Source organism: Stegodyphus dumicola, chromosome 8, assembly GCF_044657685.1.
Source record: "Stegodyphus dumicola isolate Sdum_Otavi_A_Nest chromosome 8, ASM4465768v1".
Lineage (NCBI taxonomy): Eukaryota > Metazoa > Arthropoda > Arachnida > Araneae > Eresidae > Stegodyphus > Stegodyphus dumicola.
The window spans coordinates 70,879,007-70,896,410 of record NC_140775.1 but is presented as its reverse complement, the minus strand read 5'-3'; the positions used below and the strand labels follow the sequence as shown (position 1 = coordinate 70,896,410).

General features: G+C 31.1%; 1 protein-coding gene across 1 annotated transcript in view; it reads left to right on the top strand.

Moving 5' to 3' along the window:
- Positions 1-17,404, top strand: part of Gnpat (dihydroxyacetone phosphate acyltransferase) — a 99,139-nt gene that overhangs the window by 72,925 nt on the left and 8,810 nt on the right. Inside the window, 1 exon segment of the mRNA XM_085821987.1 lies at positions 9,909-9,970. Within this exon segment, the coding sequence (XP_085678113.1) occupies positions 9,909-9,970 (62 nt within the window).

Here is a 17,404-nt window from a genome sequence, read left to right as displayed (position 1 = left end):
GGCCAGATATTCATTCACCATAATCACATCTGGCTACCACCAGCAGACATTTTTGATTTCTAACTTGATTTTTTCAGTCTGCAATAGAATATTTTATCAAATGTGACTAACACTAGGTATATTGTCTGTATCTTATTATCAAAAATCTTTTTGAAAATATGTTTCTTCAAGTATTAGGCATTGAAAGTTGAAATAATACAGTGGTCAAGCAGTCAGTCTAGTGATGTTGTATTTGGTGGTAAACATGCAAATTTCACATTATCATGATGTAAATCTATTGGATGTTCGGGTGTGTTATCAATAATTAAATTACTTTAAAGTACTTTCCCTCCCTCATATATAAAGTTCACCATTGGAAGTAAAATAATTGTAAAACAAGTTTCAAAATATTGCATCTGTGACCCAAGGTTTTTTAATAGCATTCCAATACACAAGGAGATTGCTTTCATTCAAGCCTTTCATTGTTCTTGAGTTTAAGAAATTATTAATATGCATAGGTTTTATTAGGCAAACACCTGAAACATTGTTACATAAAAGAACAGATATAATTTCCTTTGAAACCTTAAATTTTGCATCTGATCTTTTATTTTGAGACAGGTATGTTCTGCATTGCAATTTTTTTTTAAAGAAAAGCTTTGTTGATCAAAGTATAAGAATTTTCTCCAATTATTTTGCATAGCTCTTTTGAGTATTCTTTAACTGCCTTATCATCCATTGAGGCCATTGCTCCTGTTATTTTTATGTTATATGAGGAAAATCTCTTTTTAAATTTCATGAACCATCCTTTGCTCCCTGAAAACTCTGTTGGTTTGAAATTAATGGTTGTTTTAGTCTTCATGCTATTAAAACTTTTATTTGCTGTAGTCCTTATATCATTATTATCAATAGGCATTTTCTTTTGGATATTATCTTCTATCCAAATAATTCATGCTTTTCCCATTAATTCCATACTTGAGTCTCTGATGTAAGAAGTGCGATTTAAATTTATAGAAGATCCATGTATTACATTTGGACTATCTGACTAATTAAAAAAATTAAATATGTTTTGATTGTTACTTCATGTATTTCGAAATGTTTTGCCACCAAAGTTGAACATTCTGCAGTTGTTAATCTGTTTACTATTTTAAACTTTGTTTCCAAAGTAATTATCTTTCCCTTTAAGCCTTATTTCCTATGGACCATTATAAAGACTAGAATGGGCCAAACACCTAATTGTAATTTCACAATAGGAGAATCAAAATTCATACCGCTTTATGTTTATGTAACTTACACAAGAATTTATGTAACTATACTCTTAAATCTGAAAGCATACTGAGGCTGTATGCATTTCTAAACTACAAGTATAGATCATGGCATCTCAATATGCACTTATGTATGATGAGTGATATCATTTCTTCATATATAAGCAGCATGTATGTGTATTTATCTATATATATGCATGAAACGCAAGATTAATTAAAGTGGAAACAAAGTACAATTCTTCAGAGCTTGAATTTTCTTTCACTTTCACGTTTACAACTGTAACCATGTACAATGTACCATGTAATACTTTCTTTTTCTTTCTGTGCTTTTTTGTTTTTAGCTTCCTTTATACTAAAGCGGTTTTGAGAAATATTTGTTCTTTTAATATCTATTTGGTGATTGTATTATTATAAAATATATATGTATAATTTTTACATTTGTCTGCATCAACCATTTTAAAGTGAAATTCAAGGTCGTATAAATGAAAGCACTTCCACTTGTCAACTATATTAAAATGAAATCAAATGCAGCATAATTAATTAATAATTATGCAGCATTTTATTAATTAATTATGGCCTACATAATTATAAAGTATTGCATTATACCATAACTTTTTGAACTTCAGAATGCTTAATTATATCAATCTAATTCTTAATTATTTAAATTTGTAGGATGTAAGCCATCTTATGTATGTAATAGCAGGGTTCGTAAAAGAGAAAAAATTATCCTTCAAAGCACACTGCCAAAAAAAAAAAAAAAAAAGGAACAGTTCTATATCTCACGTTCTACTGTGCTGCTTGATGATATTCAAATTGCGTTATTCATGTTTCAAAAGCACGACTTAGGATATATGTTAGATTTATATATAGCATTGTTCTAATATAGGTATTTTGACACAAAATGGGACTTTTTCTGAAATTGTGCTTAAATATTAAATTTTGTAAAATTTAGTGTGAGATTTATTGAGAAATTTAAAAATGTATCTTGGTGCTTTCTCTCTCTCTCTCTCTTTTTTTTTTTTTTTTTTTTTTTTTTTTTTAAGTTTGCGCCAAGTTGGCGAACTTCTTACTTTATGGCAGCCTATTTTCGTTTCCTTTTTTTCATTGTAAACGAGCAGAAAAAAAGTTATGGTTCAATATTTTAAATAATTTTAAGAAAGTGTGTAAACCACATATGCTGTTATTGTTGCTTATAACATGTATGCCAAATTTTAAAATGTGCCAATGTGTAAATTCACGTATATCTTAGAAAATTTTGAATAAAGAACTCTAATTTTTTTGTAGGTTTGCCTACAAATACATCTACTTTAGGATGTTAAAAATTTTATTATAATGCAAATTTTTTTTTTTAAATTTGTAAAATATATTTAAAAATAAATCATAAAAAGTGCACAAATTATATTTGGATTAATCCTAAATTTTGAATTCTGGAAGAAGAAATCAAGTAAGTTTAATTAAAAAATAAGGAGAGATTTTTAATATATATATATATCGAATTCAATTAACATTGAGGAGCTAAAATTTTGAGAGCTAATTTTTTAAAAACTACTCGTGTGATTTTTAGAAAACTTGGCACTTTGCTATAATTTGAGTCACAGAATCAAAATGTGGGAAAAAAATTGGTATGTTATTTGAGAAAAAGTGCGATTTCATGTCATACTATCTATATTAAAACAATGCTGTATGTATAAATCTAATAGATATCCTAAGTTGCACTTTTGAGACATGAAAAACACAAGTTGAATTTTGCCAATCGGCCCAGTAGAATGGGAGATACAGAACTGTCCCCCCCCCTTTTTTTTTTTTTGTCGCAATGTACATCATTGAACATTAGCAGATTAGGAGATGAAGCAGAGACAAGTGGGAACACTGATTTATTTATTGGAATAAAGAAACTTGGAAAAGATGTTAAAGATAAGGAAACTGGTGCAAATTAGCTAAAATATCTGGAAAATTTTCAATTTGAAAAGATGCATAAATATTTTTTTGCTTGTTGTTGCTACAAAACATAAATATTTTGTAGCTCTTGATGCGTTATTATACTAATATCATTTTAGAATCAATATCATAAATTATAACTGCTGTAAAATGTTCTTAGTCCTTTTTAATGTATGTTTTTAGAATATCTCTAAGGATATCTAACTACATAATTTTATTATTTGTAACTAATTCCTTATCCTTAAAAGTTTTCTCTACATGATAAGGTGAGTTATTGCCTTTCTTTCATCGTTACTGTGAATGTAAGGTTCAGCACAAAAATATAAAAATTAACATAAAACTTCATTCCTTACAGCTATTGAGACTTAAAATAATATGAAACAACCATCACCTCTGGTGCTTCAGTTTATTGAAACTTTACGTTACATTCTGTATATTAACTGAGTTACAACTCCAGCAAATCTACATGAAGCTATAACACTAATGAGGTCAGATGAAGTGTATCAATTTACATCTGTTGTGACAGGCATTTACATCTCTTGTGATCAGTGGTTCTCTGTCCCTAAGGAAGCAGATGTGCAGGCAACGCAGGTTTCTGTTATGAGTCATGCTTATTATTATTTTATTTCTCAATTTAATTTATGCCAGAGATAAAATCTGCATAAACCTTTGGACTTTGTTTATTTAGTTTCTATTTGCTGATAGGTCCTTAATTGTTTTTTCATTTATGGTCATTAAAAGTACTTAACTTCCATTTGCAGAAATGTGTATGAACCCTGAATAAAGTAACTTAGGGTGTTGTTGGCATAAAGCATTAAAGGAAAGATACAGTTATTGCAATTGTTACTTTATTTTTGGCACAGCATTATTGAAATAAACAATTGTTAAATTTGTACAATGTTTTGCACATTTATAATTTGAAATTGTCAGCACAAGAGTTAGGTTGCATATTAGCAGGGTGCATGCAAAATTATGCTCCTGATATTAGATGAGGGATGACAGAGCTACTTTAATTCTCAGTGGAGGAATATAGCATTCCGTAATTGTTCGCGGTTTTGCGAATTTTAATTTGAGTATAGTTGCTAAAATTTGTATTGGTTTGGATGAAATTTGATAAAATATGACTATATTTATATGATATTGAAGCTGAAAACCAATTTAAAGAATTCAAGCTATAATTTCATGCTTGTATTATCTAATTTTATGACCTAATGAAACTTAAGTAATATGCCCAAGTTATATGCATTAATTATTAGAAACTAAGTTTATTAATAATAGTGTAATAATTTCATATCTCTTAATGCAATGAAATTCATTAAAATATAAAATATGTGATCTTTTGCAATTTTAATCTTATTTCTTTTAAATTAGAAAAGTATGCAGAGTTAAGAAGTAAATAAAAATTAATAGATAAATAATTTATATTAACTTTAAAGTTTTTTCCATTTTCTGATGCATAATATTTACAATAGTGTCATTATTTTATATCTGAAAAAATCTTTTGAAGTCTTTCAAAAATTATCTTTGAATTGATTATAATGTTTTTATGTTATTTTCATTAATTTTTAAATTGTAATTAGATGCACAAAATACAGCATGCTTTCATGAAGTAGAACTTTTGCACCAAGCTGTATGATATTTAAAATTGTACCTAAATCTCTAAATTACAATGACACAGTTTCAAATATATATACTTTGAACACTGATTTCTTTTTTTCTACTTTTTTTCTAGAACAGACATAATTTTTTTAGCATCCTTTTTGAATTTCAAACATTTGGTCCAAATAACTTTAAAAAGTTTTAAATTTCCAAGTTTCATGTTATGATTCTTCAGCAAAAACTCAAATTTTTCTCATTTTTAGTTAAATACCACACTTCTATCATTGTGTTTACTTATAGTGCTTATTTCTATTCATCAAAGTATTACAAAAATTAATAATATCCTAATTTCCATACTTAAAAGTCTACCTTTTTTTAACATTACAAAACACTTGCATTCTTAACTCATAATCACACTAATTATTAGCTGCAGACTCTCCCAGTTTTTCAATACATCTAAGGATTTCCCAGCAGATCACCAAATTTTCTGATTTTTAATTTTAGTATTTACTAAAGAAAGTATTTTTCAGCAATAAAATTAAATTGTGCATATTTCATTCCTCTACCTCCAATGATCTTTAGCATAACTTCTCTTATTAAATTTTATTTGATCCAAATTATCTTAATCTTCTGTAGATATTTATAGAACTTGCAGGAATTTCAAACAAATGTTTATTCAGTATATAATATATTACTAAGTTTATCTGCAGAATTATTAATTTATATAATTATTATGTACGTTACAGTTACTTAAAAGGGCTTTTGTTAGTGCCACAAGGTAATTGACTGTATGAGAATTGAATAAATCATTCCATAATTGGAAAAAAAAAAAAAAAAATGTTAAAAGTGTTTTATGATCACTCTCCTTCACTTCCCTTCCATCTTTTCGCATGAAAAGGCAAGAGGAACAGTTAACTCAGGATTAAAATTCTGAAAAGGTTCTATTTAGTATTTAAAAGAGACCATTTCTTGTGCCAAACAAGACAAAAAGTGGTGTTTTTTTCCCTGTTGACAAACTTTTGTTGAACAAAGCAAAGGATGGGTAAAATAAGGAGGAACAGCATGTGCATCAGTGACTAAGGCAGGTGACAACATATACTGACTTCCAATTAAGTGATTCGCTATAAATTTATCCTTGGCCTATTCTTGATGTCTTGGATGGGAGCACAATCTATTCGGCATTTATAGTTAAATATAGAATTGTAAGGGGAGTCATAAAATAGTCCTGTATAGTGTAACAATAATTTATTAACAGGTTTAAGTTACACACGAGCATCACATTTAATTTTAAGAATATTACAGAGCAAGAGTCTGATACCAGGTTCATCACTTGGCTTTTACTGAAGTATTTCTCTGGCTACTCACCAGAGCACCATGGTTGCTACAGTTAGTCTAGCATAGTTTATATTAACAGCGAAGTTTATATTAAAGCATTGGTTACAGAATATATATTTACCGGGGGGGGAAGTTATAAATTCATATAACTTCTACCAAATTTTAGATATATTCAAAATAATTTTTATAAAATGTAGTTCATTTCTGCAAAATTCTTTATTTCTGGAATAGCATGTTTCTCACTATTTTAACTTTTTTTTTAAGTGCAATACTTGAAAACCATTGTCTTATTGATTTAATGTATGAATTAGAAAAATAATTTTTGGAAAAATACTAAATTGATATTTTCTTTGCAGAAATACATTTTAAACCTATTTTCTTTAACTTTTGTTCATTTTTCATGTTTTGAAATCCTGTTTATTATTATTATTATTATTATTATTTTCTTATATCTGGAATTTATTTCTGCAGGTAAAAAATGTCAGAATTTGTATCAAATGTGGTATAACAGCCTATATTATATCTTTAGACTTCACGTTTGTTAAATCTGCCCCATTTTCATTTTCTATTAACCCCTTCATGACAAGTGTATCATATATGCATCAGCAGTTAATCCTGTTACATGATGGCATTCCACTTAGCATGTAAAGAACTATAGTGTAACGTATAGTATAATGTAAAGCGAAAAGCTAAGCATGGAAGGTCAGTCTCCAAGGTGATTCTGCAGACCTTGGAGACTGTATATTGTTGCCATAGTACGATCTAAGAAGATGGGATATTTCATGTTGCTAAGCCTGACTTTAAAAAAAAAAACTCTTTAATTTTTTTATCAATTGTTTTGATTTTTTCTGTAATGATATTTAGCAGTAATATAATCATAAATACAGAATATCAAGAGATTCTGAAATAATTTAATTAAAATCTAAATGCAAAATAAAATATGACTCATCTTGATGAAATATTGTAAAAAACTTGCTTAAATCTATATCTAAACATACGTAAAAAATAAAATATGTGATCAAGTATTATAGCATAAATGATTCAGAAAGGAGACAGTGTGTGATAATCTAGTTGCTATCATTTCATTAGTTCTGAAACACATTTTCAGGTTGAACATTTTAATTCCATCCCAATAGAATAATTAATCGTAGGAATCTCCTCATTTTAGGCACATCTGGAGGAGTATGCTGATTTTGGATTAAAATGGATTTTGATTCATCTTCTGTTCATGGAAATTAGATTCTTCAACTATTATGTTCATTAGATTATCGAAAAAGATGGTGGAAAAATCAATTTCATTCACATAACTTTGAATTTAAGTTTACTTCTGCAATTGCCATAAATTCATAAGGCTTCGATTACTTAACAGATTGAATTCATGATGAAGTAGCTACTGTTCTGCTGGATTGTGAGTTAAAAGCAAAACAAACTTCCAGTTCAGTTTTTGAGAAAATTTCGGTATCAAAAATGCTATTCTCACTTAAATCTAGAGTTTTTGGTGTCAAAATAGTTGTTCATGGGCTTTACAATTCGAATATACTCTTCTTCCATTAAAGCTTCTATCTGTTAGACATTGTGCTATTAGTTTAACTCTTTTACTCAGTGCCAAAAACTTACATCTGCTATCTAAAGAAGATGCAAACTGAATACAAACTGAAGTTTATAAAACCACAGCTCCATTTGCAGTCTTTCCATAGGATAAAAACAAATTTGAAGCATCCGAAACTGTTCAGTGTTTACACTGGTGTGCAAAAATTAAGGACGAAGTCGAAAAATTAGCATATCAGCTGAACAAAGAGGCAGAGCGGACAGAAAGACCAATCAGGAGATTAAGTAAGGTGATGTACGGTAGCACATGCGCAGATATGCAGGTAGACGTAATGGGGGGAGTGTCTGAGTAATATAAAGCATGTTGTCGGTGTAAGGTCAGTATTTCTGGCAAAGAGATTGCACGCTGTATAGCAGTTAAAATCACACTGAGTTGCTGCCTCAGCAAGAAATGGCAAATAATCAATCTGTTAGACGACATCTGGATGCTTTTACCCGAGGTCGAATCATTGGGAAGTTGGAGGAAGGCCACAGTGTGACAAGTGTGGCTGCAGAGTTCGGAATAGCTCACAGCATCGTTTCACGACTTTGGAGACAATTTCAAACTGCAGGAACAGCTATCCGGGGGTTTAGTAGTGGTCGTCCACGAGAACCACACCCGCAGATGACCGGTATATTGCCTTACAGGCCAGAAGAAACAGACGTAAGACAGCGGGAGAAATCGCTAGACACACGACACAGGCGACTGGACGACCGATATCGCGTTTTATCGTGGCCAGAAGTCTGCATGGTGGTGGTCTGTTTGCACGATGCCCTGTACGGTGTGTACCTCTAACGCCTGTCCATCGGAGAAGGCGTTCTCTGTGGTGCCTGGAACACCAGAATTGGAGAGACAATGAATGGGGAGAGTACTCTTTACAGATGAGAGCAGATTCAGTCTGAGTAGCGATTCTCATCGCATACTCGTATGGAGATAGCGGGGAAGCCGCAATCATCCCTCGAACATCATTGTGAAAGGGACAGGTATGGAGGTGGCGGTGTTCTCGTTTGGGGAGGCATAATGCTTGGTAGTTGTACAGACCTTCACATCTTCGATGCAGGTTCAGTCAACGGGACTCGTTATTGTAACAAGATTCTTCTTCCATATGTGTGTCTTTTTAGAGGCGCTAAGCGTCAGCTGCCAAACAGCTCTTAGAGAGTGAGGATATTGAACGTATGGATTGGCCGGCACAATCTCCGGATCTCAATCCCATCGAGCATGTTTGGGATTTTCTAGGCAGATGCTTGGCAGCTCGTACCTTGCCACCAGTAACGATTCCGGAACTTCGATTGGCGCTGCAAGACGAATGGGCAGCAATGCCTCAACAACTCATTGACACCCTCATTCTCAGCATGGGCAGACGCTGTGAAACCTGCCTAGTAGTCAGGGGAAATCATATCCCCTATTAAAGACCGGATGTTTCTTGCTGGACACCCATCACAGGGATGTTTCGGCCTTCAGTCGCATTGCGCTCCATGCTACTTTTTCAATAAAGCTTCTTTTTATCCCTCTGATTTCTCTTTTAGTAAGTGTTGCTTTCATTACTCATGTCCTTACGTATTGGGGATCTTACGGTATTAAATGTGTTGATTTGGAAAGCTTTTGTACAAAGTTATATTGAAAAAACCGTCTCATCCTTAATTTTTGCAGACCATTGTATATCACTTGAAGCCAACTGCGCATCAGCTGGGTTTTGTTTACGTTGTATCATCTGCTTGTACATCTAAATGAATCGCCAGAATCGGAAAGTACATCACAGACACAAGGTCAACAATATATATGTTCAAATAATCTAACTGTAGTGGATGTGGAAAGCATCTTGTGATTTAAAAAAATTCTAAAAGAACGTGTTGTTTGAATGTCCATATATGCCACACCTGTGTGGAAAATCAATGCAAGCGACAATGCACCAGTGCATCGCCCAGCTGCTAGCAACATTTGGGACTGATGTGTGTATGACACACCCGTCTGCATAGGGTTTTTAGTTCAACAACATGCTGTCGCAAAGAAGTTAGTGCATAACATTTTAGTTGTAATTTTTTTTTTTGTAATGTACATGCTTTTGATTAAAAATACATTACATTTTAATTAATTGTCATTTAATATTAACTGGTGATAAAACATGAAAAATGAGCATTTTTTAATAATAAATTTTGTACTTTTTGAGCTATTATGAAAGCATTTTAAAAATTTGTGTATTTTACTAGCTCAAGTCAAGTTGCGCTGCTGCCTAGTCATACTAAATTAATGAATATTCTTCTTGATCTGGGTAAGTGAACATTATTTTAATTAATTGGGTCCTTTTTCATTAAAACTATGCCACCCATTTTGTCTTTTTTCTTTTCGTTTCCCTGTGGTTTAATACAAGTTGGAACAAAACATTCCAAGAACAGCATCAAGGAATGTGTTCTAATTTCATGTGAAAAACAATACAACCTAAACTTTTCCCACAGTTTGTAGTATCCATTGATTTTAATGTTAGGGCGAGATAACAAGGAATTTTCACATAACTATGTAATTATTCCAATCGGCTGTCATTATGCTCTGACTCACTATGAAGCAAGTTTTTTTTTTTCATTTACCAATAGTTATTAATTCCTGATGCCATAACTAAATGAATTGGCAGTAACAAAAAGATTGCCTAAGCTAACAAGGCACATTTGTAAAACTGCCAAGCCATTTCATTTTTAAGTCATTTAAATTTCATGAGGTTGTTATTTGAACACAATTTTTTAATGGGGGAAAAATATCTCTTTTTTGAAGAAATAGGATAGCTGCTTCTTTGGCGAATCCAAAGCTGCGGAATCCATTGAAAAAAAAAAAAATTATAAACTCATCAGATGAAAAAAGTAGTCTTGTGAGCAATGGCTATAAAAACAATTATCACCAAGAAAAAAGCCAAAACAGACTGATGATACCTAGAGCCAAGAAAATAATCAAAAAAAAAAAAAAAAAAAAGAGAGAGAAATCAAGCATATGGCTTTAATGAAAAAGTACCACTTGTTATTTATTTTTAAAATTTCATTTAACGTAATTAGTTTTTATCATTGTGATTGTCTAAGTTTTTATTTTAAAGAAAGTGTATTTTTTCTTTCATTTTCAAATATGTTATGAAGTCTTTTAGTCGGCCTGTTTCAATAATGTCTAATCAAGCCTAGAAATGTTCAAAAGAAGTTATGTACTTACATATCAAGGAAGTTCAGATTTATTTAAAAAATGTATGACATTTTTTTAAAGAATTTTAAATATGCAGACATATAGTTATATTTGTCTTTTCTTTTCATGTATAAGAAGAATGCTGAAAATTTGGGAATTAATATTTGCTTTTTCTCATCATGTAGACATACATGTATTAGTTTTCTTAATAATTTAGGGGAAAATGAGGAATCACCAAGGGTACTGTATGGTGAAATAATTTGAAATAAAAACAAGGATTAATGAAAATGTGTATTACAATGCAAAATCGAAGATTAATAATGTTAGGCTATTGCTGTATTATTAACAGGTTCTTTCATTCAAAGTAAGTCAAATCCCTATTTAAAAAAGTATATATTTAATAAACTTGTGGTTTTATAATAATTTTCAGATTTGTAATATGTATAATATATTTTCCCATGCAATTCCCCATCATAGCTTGATAGTAACAGGTAGTTTATTCATGAATGGTTTTTATTTTATAAATGCAGAAAGGAAATAACAAATGAGAAGTATTTATGAGTAAACTACTGTTAACTTTCAAGCTGTGGAAGAGGAACTAAAATGCCTACACGTGGAGAAATATTATATGTATATATATATATTCCTATCTTTAAAAGCTTCATTGTACCATAGGATTTTGGGGGCTCATTTCTTAGAATTAATCGGAAATGATATTTTGCCTTCAAGTGACTTTCCACATTAAAGAAAATTTTTTTGAATAAATCCAGTGCAATTATTTTATATCTTAATTCTAAATGATTTATCTTTCCTTATAGACTGTTTGTTCCATTATTTAAAGATACAAAAGTGCTTACTACCAGCAGCTAGTAATGGAACTGAAAATGCTTATAAGAATTTCCTTTATTAATGTTAACATTGTTGAGATACTTTAAGATATTTCATGTATAATAATGCTGGTGCCCAGGGTTCGTACGGTCCTTAAGAGTCCGTAAGTTTTTTATAATCGATTTTTGGTCCTTAAATGTCCTTAATTTTTGCCAAAATCAACAGAAGGTCCTTAATTTTAATCATCAGAAATGTCTGTCTGTTTTTACGACTGCCATTTTGAGTGTGAATTACCATTTTGGAGGAATATTCACTGACATATATGGTTATCTTTTGAATGGGTTTATGGGTTATAATTTGCTTCCATTTCTAATATAAATGGTGGGGTATTATAGTTTCTAAGCAAGAAGTGAAACATAAGCATTTTGAAATTCATTTTTTTCTAATGAAAAGCTCTTAAACAACTTTTTACTTTAATTAAACGATTCTGAATTTGACGTCTTATCAACATTTTGGCGATTTGTAATTTTTTGTCGATAATATTTGAATTCACTAGACACAAGTATTAAATACATCAAAAATGCTTATAATCTTATCACATGGGCTGGCGTTGTAGAAAGGAATTTTTTTATTAATAAAAAATTGAAAACGTAGAATTTAAAAGATTCATCCAATATGTCTTAATGCATCATACACCGAGCTAGCACTAGGCATTTTTCCTCCTGATGCAATCTCTGTGCATCCTTTCCGCTGCCTAGTGCCTTTCTAAATTCTGCTTCCAATGTCTGCTTTAAATTCTAAAAGTTTTCCCATTTCTAGATTTTGTTGCTCGGTGTGTCACTAAATTCTAAAAATTCTGCCACACCATCTCTGTACCCGGCCCTTACCATATATATTTCATATTTCTTCTGAATATTCATATTACTAAAGAAATAAAATTAGCCTCTTTTTCTATACATTCTAAATGCACTTTTTTTAAAAAATTTTATTTTAGAATAACAGAAATCCTTATTTAAATCCAAAAATTCTAAAATGAAAAGGAAAGCTGTTGAAGAAAGAAACTGAATACATGAAGAAAATTATTCTTCAAAGATATGTACAATTATCATGTAAATTACCCAATTGTTTATGATTTCAGCCTTTACTATAATTTCCCGTTTCTATTTTCTCATATGATAGAGTTACTGAGCCAGCTTAAATTAAATTGTATAATTTTTTACCACTAGTCCACATTTTTATTTTGAATTTGACTGTTTTTGTTTAATATAACGCCACCATGAGCTGTAATTGATTTTTTTAGCATCAGAGCATGCCTTTATATTCCAAGTTCTATTTAAATAAGAGGTTTATTTAAGGCTTTGTCCGATATTATGTTTCAGACATAGCAATTATTTTCTTCAAGTCTGTTGGAGGGGAGTTGGACCTATTTAACTTTTACTAGATCAAGTAAACCCTCATAGATATATTGTGGAGAGGTTGACAAGTTAGCAGAAACTAGTCAGAACATTGGTTTGGGTATTGAGACAAATTTCTTATTGTTAGAAAAGATGCTTAAAGAGAAGGAAATCTATAAAAATTAGCCAAAGTGTTTGGGAAAGCTTCAAATTAAAATGACTCATAAATATTTTGTTGAGTGTTGTTGTTACAAGGCATAAATGTTCTGTAGCTTTTAATGTGTAATTATCCTAATATTGCTTAAGAATCAAATGTCATAATTTACATTATTTTAAACTGTGAAATTTTATTAGCTTTTGATTTTAATATGGCTTTTTAAATAAATAGTGTTAAAAAAGACATAAAATTTAATAATGATAATGTAAATCCATAATGACGAAGGTTATCTAACTACCTAATTTAATTATTTATAATGAACTGCTTATCCTTAAAAATTATCTCTGCGTATTAAAGCGAGTTATTGCCTTTCATTAATCCTCACTGTAGTCACAAGATAAAACACAAAAAATTCAAGTAAAACTTATTCTTTGTATCTAGTGAGAATTAAAATAATACAAAACAACGTATAACCTCTGGTCAAACCTTAAAGTATATTAACTGGGTGATAACCCCTGAAACTCTCTGCACGGAGCTACGACACTAACTGCATCAAACAAAGCCCAACTAACTTTCAAAACTTGCCAACTGTGCCTACATCAGGCCTTTCAGGTTTGTTCTCATCAGCAGGTCTCTCTCTACAAGCAGCAGCGGTGGCAACATTCAGTCTTTTGTTATGAATCATTCTGATTATGATCTTACTTCTCATTTTAACCTATGACGCTTGACATAAAATCTACCTGCTATTTACTAAACCTCTAGACCAGGGGTTCTCAACACGTACCATTGGTGGTGCGCAAGAGAAAAATAGGTGGTACGCAAAGAAGCAAAGTATTTTTAACTATTAAATTCAAAAATTAAAACTCCGACATCCTGATTGAGTTTTTTTCTAACACTCATAAATTTATGGGATCTGAGCTTTGTTCAAGAGTTGTGGTTTCAGTTTTTGTTTAGATTGTACACATTAGTCAAAAGGTTAAGAATCACTGCTCTAGATTGAACAAGTATGTGACAAAATGAAATATAAAAAAATCAACATAAAGCTAACTGATAGTAAAACGTAAATGTCACTTATCTTCTTTCAAATATGTCCAACTATTTATTATAAGTCTATAATATTTAATGCTACTTGATAAATTGCATAAAGTTTATTTTTATTCACAAACTTATTAATAATAATGTTAATTAATTAATGTTTAATAAAAGTGCTTCGTACTTAGGGATCTATTTTATTTTTAGAATGGTATTACAAAAGTGAATTTCAGGCATAGATAATATTTTTAATTGAATTTATTCAGTTCTCATTTGCTCATAGGTCCTTAATTCTTTTCATTATTGGTCCTTAAAAGTACTTAATTTCTGTGTGCAGAAATGTGTATGAACCCTGGGTGCCTAAGTCTCTCTAATTTAAGTAAATAAAAAAAGTATGACCTCTGGGAAGCTCTACCACTGGCCGAGTGGTTTAAGACCACTGAATATTGTGTTTGATTCTAGGCAAACTGGATGGCTGCATGATTGTTTTTCCCCATTTCTAACGTGAATATGAGACAGTTTTACTGGAAAGTCTTCCATGAAGACATCCCTTCCCTTAGACAGATTGATCTTGTGAGCTTTCCTATATTTAATTAACACAACCTAATTTGCACCTCTGAATATTTGAAAAGGTTAACATCCATCCAATAAATATTTGTTATTTCTTGCAAAATAATATAATAGATAAGTTATACATCTGGTATTTTTAAGTGCAGTTTGATGGAAATTAGACTTGATGTTTATACTATTAATTTTTTGGACCAGAGAGTTTTTCTACATTCAGTGAGCAAAACCGCTGCATAAAAATTGATAAGTAAGTATAGATATTTTACTTTACACAGTCTGTTTGTTAATCTTATTTTATTAGAATGAAATTAATGTTGCTTCTTCAGATTACTAAATAGGGATTTGGCTGTAATTTGTGTTTGTGTAAAATTTTTCGCTGCCTATTAGATCATGAATACAATTTGCACTTTCTCAAGAGTATATAATTTTTGTTTTAAACAATTTTGCGAAAGTATTTTGCTTTTGAAATTGATAAGTTCGGTAGAGCTGGGTAATTTTGGTTGCACTCGCTCGGTTTTATAATTTGAGATGCTTTTGAAGTTAGGAAATGTTTCCTTGAACATTTTGTTATATTTAATATTTAAAAGAATTGAGTTTTATTTTAAAATTTGTTTAAGGAACAATTAATTGTATGCATTCTTTGAAGTATGTAGCTGTTCAATCAAAATCGTAAAAACAACCTTGTATTTAGCGTATATTGAAACAATCGATTTTGAGGGCAGCTAAAGGTCCCTCATCAGGAGAAAGAAATGCCTAGAAAGAAGAAAAGTAAAGGGGAAGGAGTCTCAGAAACACGTGGTCCTTATCAGCACTGCATGTGGTTATAACCGGATTTTTAATCAGAGTTACACAGGCCGCCTACTTTTACTGAGCTAACCTATCTGATCAAACATGTAACACAAAGGACAAGAAAAATTAGCGAAGTTAAAAATATAGGGAGCGAGGGGCAACTGCTCCTTCATGCTCAAAATCTGAACTTCAAATAATGGAAAGCAACCACTGAACGGATTTTTATACTCTCTGGTAGTACCAAACGCGAGGAGGTTACACCATCTATCGGCAAAAATAACTGAATTAAGATAGTAGAATTTTAAAGGCATTAGGAAGGACTGGATTGGACTTCAAATCATTAACTAACCATGCTAAATCTTTTGTGAATATGAAAAGCCTCAAGAAAATCCAATTCATCTATGGAAGAAGCCTTTTGGATAATTTTTGCAGACCCAAAGTCAAAATTATGGTTAAATGTCCAACTATGATATGCTATTGAAGACTTGTTGATTTCACCTTTTCTGACATAAGATTCATGTTCCTTGATACGAAACTTCAACGCTCTTTTTGTTTGGCCAATATAACTTAAACCACACTGACATGATATACTATAAATTCCCCAAGAATTCAAGACAGAAACGCAATCTTTTAGAATTGAAGGGTGAATTTTATTAATAGGGGAGAAACCGACTTGAAAATTGAAGAGAATCCATGCAATTTTATAGCTAACAGAAGGATAAAATGGTAGCAAGACAAGGTCATTAATATTATTTCTAACAGTGGAATGTCTTCTTTAATGGGAATCTGAAAATTTTTTAACAGCTTTATCAATAATCACGGGAGAAAATACACGGTCAATCGCAACTGCTCTGAAATAATTAAGTTCATTGGTACATAAAGATTCAGAGGAACAAACTTTAAGCGCGTGGAATACATAATAGTAAAAAGAAGCCATGTTTTGCTTAACAGGGTGGCATGACTTGGCATGGGGTGGTAAACAAACTGCAAAGGTTTACAGTACACAGTAGTGCTAAAATCAGTTTCATTGCGGATTATAAGAATATCAAGGAAGGGGGAGAATTGTTGGATTCAATTTCAAGAGTGAATTGGATGGCTGGATCAATTGAATTCATAATAGATAGAATCTTGGATAAATCTTCTTTATAACAGTCAAAAAGTGCGAATGTGTCGTCAACATACCGAATCCAAAGACGAAAAGATAGTTTATCAAATAATTTCATCTCAAAATAGTGCATATCAATGTCAGCAAGTACTGGACTGAGAGGATTACTCGTAGCCAATCCTTCAACTTGACGAAAATATGCATTTTGGAAAACAAAGTGGGTTTGACTTAGAGAGACTTTAGTAAGCAAAACCAACTCATTAATTTCAGTATATGTGAAGTGAAATTCCCAAAGCCTAGTTTCAAGACAATTTAGTGCTCCTTCGACCGGAACATTAATAAACAGTGATTTGTCATCAAATGGAACAAAGTGGAGAAATGATTTTAAATTTATCAATGACTTCAACAGAATTTTTTACAGTGTGAATATTGTTAGCAAGTAGAGGAGAAAATCTGGAAACTAAATATTTGGCCAAAGGATATGAAGCAGTACCTATTTTGGAAACAATTGGTCTAAAAGGAATACTGATTTTGTGGACTTTTGGAAGCGCATAAAGCCTAGCACAATTAGTAATAGGTGGAATAAATGATTTCTTCAGTTGCGTTGGCAGAATATGAGAAAATTTGATAGCACTTTTAACTTTCATGAGGTCCGAAGTTGAAGGATCTTTAGGG